This window comes from Pediculus humanus, genomic scaffold (genome assembly GCF_000006295.1).
Source record: "Pediculus humanus corporis 1103172107895 genomic scaffold, whole genome shotgun sequence".
In the NCBI taxonomy this organism is placed as follows: Eukaryota; Metazoa; Arthropoda; class Insecta; order Psocodea; family Pediculidae; genus Pediculus; species Pediculus humanus.
Genome location: NW_002987470.1, coordinates 198,239 through 203,521, shown reverse-complemented (window position 1 = coordinate 203,521; position 5,283 = coordinate 198,239). Strand labels below are relative to the sequence as shown.

Below are 5,283 nucleotides of genomic sequence, written 5' to 3'. Positions count from 1 at the left end.
TTGTTGTTGTTGTTTCTTAAAGGGGGAAGCAGGAGGTGGATAACTTTAAAAAAAAAAAAAGAAGAAGATGAAGAGAAGCAAATTTCTTAAGAACCTCAATTTTTTTTTTTAAATAACTACCATGTCGTCGTAGTCGTGGTTGTTGTTGTTTGTAACCTTTGCGTTTGTATGTAACTGTATGTTAGTCAGTTAAAACAAAACAATTTTTTTTTTTTTTGAAGACCAACAAACGTTTCCCACTTCCAGCCAAGGACGTCAACTAGTCATATTCTAAAAAAAAAGAAAAAGAAAAAGAAAAAAAAAAAGAATGTTTATATTATTATCATTATTATTAATTTTTTTAAATGTTATTGTTTGTTCGTTTGTTTGTTTGTTTGTTTGTTTGTCGATCGTAATTGTGGAATCAATATCCGAAATATTCAGGAAAAAAATGAAAAAGAAGTTTTGAAGATGATTTAATCATATGAATTTAATTTTTCTTAGAAATCAATTACGATGAGTAATGTTATGAATTGTTTGTAGTTGTACGGACAACAAACGATGATCTCTCACGCGAATGTTTCTCTCTCTCTCTCTCTTTCTCTCTTTTTACCACCGGAAAGTAAGAAGGAAAAAAAATCAAGTCTCGTAAAAAATAAAAAAAAGTTAACGGAAACAAAAAAAAAAAAAAAAAAAAAGAAAACAAACGCCGCGTCCTAACCTATATTAAAGAACAAACGAGTGACCCATTTGAGTGAGAAAGAGACATGACTTTGGTTTTTTTCTTCTCTCTCTCTTTCTCTCTTTTCTCGAAGAAGAAAATTTTACCACATTTTTTTTTTACCGGTCGATCATCATTATTTTAATTCGTCGCCGCCATTTTTTTTCCGGGTTAAAAAAAAAATAATTTTTTTATTGTTGTTATTGTTGCAGAATTGTCTTGGAAGAAAAGTTGTTGTCGTGACACCAGCATGGGCAAAATTGACATCGAGTACGACGCCATCGTTATCATCGACCATCGTTTGTTGAAAGAACCAATTGTTGATGAACACCACATGTCGACGATGATGACATTTTCTAATGAATGAACAAAAACAAAAAATGTGACAATAGATCAGATAAGTTTTTCCGTTTTTGTTTTGGTTGTTTATATTGGATACATGACAACAAAAAAAAAAAAGAATTTTTTGTTTAAAAAGAAAAATTATTAGAGTCTAAAAAAAAGATTTTAAAAAAAAAAAGAAAAGGAAATTGTCGTTAAGAAAAAAATTTTTTTCCAAGAAGACAAAAACAAACACACGCAACAAACGAAAAGAAAAAAGAAAATTAAAAAGTAAAAAGAAGAAAATGCGTTCGGATTGTTTTAATTTAAATTCAAGAATATTATGACAACCTCATACGAATGATGGCATTACAAGAGTCAAATGACAACAGTCGTACGGGACATCATTGCAGAGATTGCGGATTGTTTTTCGAAAGTTCAAAATCATTGGAAGTTCATTTGCAATATCACAAGGAAAATTTATTGACAAAGTGGGCGAATCAAGCCAATGCCGCAGCGGCAGCAGCTGCGGCTGCAGCGGCGGCGACGACGACGACGACGATCGATTCGTCAAGAACGGATTCGGAAAACAATAATGTCAAATCGAGACGAGAATTTCATAATTTAGTGGCAGCTCCCGCTGATTCGACCGATATGAAACCCGTTTTGCCAACGGGACCGGGTAGACCGAGCTCAAATTCAAGTTACCCCCCGACAAGCAGCCCGTTTACTCATCCTCACACACCGACTAGTTATTCTAGCGCACCGAGTCCATATCAAAACGATATCCAACGCTTTTCGCCTTCTAATAATCCGGGTCCGTCACCTTCGAGTACGTCTTTCGGGTATTCAAACGGTACGACCGAACCTTATCAGTTGCCATTTACTAATTATCCTAGTAATTTAAGATCACCGAGATCTCAACCTCCGTCGGTGGAACCGTCGTCGCAACAACCGTTTTTTGCCGAACCCTCACAAGAACCTTATTTAATGGGAGGGGGAGGAGGAGGAGGAGCAGGAGTAGGAGCGAACAATGATTTTCCACCCAGAATTCCTGGCCAAAGATCAAATTCACCAAGTTCTTCGTCCGCGTTTCGTTTTAACATGATCAATAAGAATTGTTATCCGCTTGATAAAAACGGTGTTAGTTCTTCGTCGCCAAATAGTTTTCGACCACAGTCGCCATTTCAGTGCGAGAAATGCGGTTTTATATGCGATTCGGCATCGACGCTGAGCGATCACGTGAAAACGGTTCACGCGCCCTCCCCAATGGTTTACAATCACGGATCGAGCGCGTTTCAACCCTCGGAAACGTTTTTCAGACCCGAAGCCGTCAAACAAGAAGTCATTCAAGATTCTCCAGATATTCTGGATTTGGATTCGCAGCAAAAAGTATTTCGATCTCCAGAAGAAGATTCGGCGGGACCGCCGACGCCGGTTTCGAATCCTCATTCGGTTTCCGCAATGCTCACACCTTGGTCCAACAGCGTGAAACCTCAATATCCTCCACCTCAGCAGCCTTATTTGGTATCATCGACCAATCCTCCGCAGAATTATCCACCGCAAAATGGGCCACTGCCGAGTGCTAATTTTCAACCGAGGAATTTCCCATCGGAAGCCTTTCCTCAACAGTCGAATGTTCCTAATCAAAGTATTAATAATAACCAAATTCCTAATTCTGCTAGTCCTAAGCTAACAAATCCTAATAATTCATTACCTCATTCCGGTATGAGTGCTACAAAGGGTGATTCGTGGAAGTCAAACGAAGCTAGGAGACCGAAGACTTATAATTGTTCCGCTTGTAATAAATGGTTTACGAGTAGTGGACACTTGAAAAGGCATTACAACACGACGTTACATAAGAATGCGGTTAAACAAAGTGGTCAACCCGATCCGGCAACGTTGCCAATAAGCAGTCATCACCATCCGAATCGGGATCCGAATTACATTCACAGTTCAAAAACGCCCGCTGGAATGTCGAATCCACCGCCGAATTTGTCCGGCGTGACGAAGGCGAAAAAAGCCAAATCCATATCTCCACAGGGTGAAGCCAACACTCCGAGTCCGGCTTTGAGCAACGCGAACGAAGGGGATTCGTCAAGGAGCAACGACAACATTTACGATAGAATGTACGATAGGAACGGATCGGTGCCGAACGGGACGTACGATCGTCCCGTTCAACACGGATTCGGTGGCGCAGCCGGATTCGACATGATACAAACAAGTCAAACATCGGCTTTCGACAGAACGACTCCCGGAAGCGGATCGACGGCTTTCACAGACCAGAGAACGCCACCACAGAATTTCGATCAGAGATCGACGCCGCAAAGTTTCGATCAGCGGCCAACACAGAATTTCGACGGGCGGTCGACCGATTTTGATAACCGAACTCAAAACGGTTATACAATACAAGATTTGAACCGTCCAGCATCCAATTCGGATCTTCCCGTAACCCAAAATTACGAATATTATCGATACGATAGACTACCTCTACATAATCAACAAAATAGTACAAATCAAGTTTCTGCCCAGTCCCCAAACTTCCAGGCAGGTCCCTCGGTCTCCCCCTCGGGGGGCCTGCCTATCTGCCCCCCTTTGCACCCTTCCCTTCGTACCCCGAACCATATGAACACATTCATGGGGGAGAACATTTTGATGGTCCCAGCAAGCGAGGTGCCCTCCCAGCCACAAGACCAGCATATTACCCCTCAATATATCAACAGCCCTATAATTATTGGTAATACGGCGTTACATCAAAACGCTCCGCTCCCGAGTTTTTCAAATTTTCAAACGTCAATTTTCCAACAGAACAATTTTACTAACAATACATCACCGTTCGACAAAGGTTACTACTCGCCAAATTCATCCTGCCAGGTATTCACGTACATAAAATCAGATTTAACGGACAACACGGTGAAAACCGTTTACGCTCAAGATTTCATAGAGGATGAAATCAATGGGAAATCAGACGGGAGTGAGAAAAACACTGATTTTTTCTCATCCGATCGGAGGCACATGGAATTGCTCAACATCAAAATGGAATTGGACGATTTAAGCGATAATTCGGATAATTCGCAAATCCCACCGATGAGCCCGATTGAATTTCCAACGTCAACGAATTTGGAACTTTCGGAACCGGCGGTCATGAAAAAGATGAAAAAGAAAAAATCAACGAAGAGGAAATCGGAGGAATCATCGAACGTCGTGACGTCGACGGGAAGTCCTCAACCCGCGGCGAAAAAAGCCGTTATTAAATGCGAGGAATGCGACAAGTATTTCAACCGGATATGCTACCTCACGCAGCACAACAAGAGTTTTCACAGCGGCGAAAAACCCTTCAAATGCGATCGCTGCGGAAAACGTTTTCATTCGGAAATACGCGCGAGAGATCATTCTAAAAAACATGGCGGAGAAAAACCCTACAAATGCGAAATATGTCCGAAATCATTTAATCACAAAACGGATCTCCGCCGACATTTGTGCTTACACTCCGGAGAGAAACCATACGCGTGCCAACATTGCGGCAAAGGCTTCATACGTAAGGATCACATGCTCAAACACGTTGGCACACATAAAAACGGTAAAAGAAAATTTATGAACAAGGTGATTGATGATTTACTCGTAGCCAAAAATAAAATAGAAACGAAATGAATATAAATTTTATTCATAATAATAATAATAATAATAATAATAATAAAATTTTAAAAAAAAAGAAAAAGAAAAAAAAAAGGAAAAAATGATTTCGAAAAAATTATATAAAAAAAAAAAAAAAAAAAATTAAAACGAGTAGATTTCATAGAATAATAAAACAAAACAAAAAAAAACAAATCCAATTCGAAAATTATATATGATGATTAAATAATAATAATAATAATAATGATAAAAAATAACAGGAAAAAAAAATTTTTATACTCTATGACAAACAATAACAAAATTCCTTTTATTATTATTATCGTGTGTATTTATATTAAATTTAAAGTCGTGTGTAATACCGTGTGTCGATTTGTTTTTATTATTATTATTATTATTATTATTATTATTATTATTATTATTATTATTATTATTGATTCTATCAATCATTCGAAATTGATTAATTGTTTTATTATCATTATTATTAATTCGATGCAAAGAAATTTTTTGTTCGTTTTTTTTTCTCTCGCATGCAATAAGGTAATAACTGACGAGGAAAACGGTTGCGGACGTGACGTAATAGTGACGTAATAAGCAACGTGTCATTAATTAATTAGTATCGCGATCTGACG

At 38.4% G+C, this 5,283-nt stretch overlaps 1 protein-coding gene across 1 annotated transcript; it reads left to right on the top strand.

Annotated features, from left to right (window-relative positions):
- Nucleotides 1–1,384: 1,384 nt before the first annotated feature.
- Nucleotides 1,385–4,672, top strand: Phum_PHUM397080 (zinc finger protein, putative; the record flags this gene model as incomplete). Its single annotated transcript, XM_002428634.1, has 3 exons — nucleotides 1,385–1,512; nucleotides 1,597–1,950; nucleotides 2,071–4,672. The coding sequence occupies 3 exons, from the start codon at nucleotides 1,385–1,387 to the stop codon at nucleotides 4,670–4,672; spliced, it is 3,084 nt and encodes a 1,027-aa protein (XP_002428679.1).
- Between the last annotated feature and the right edge of the window lie 611 nt (nucleotides 4,673–5,283).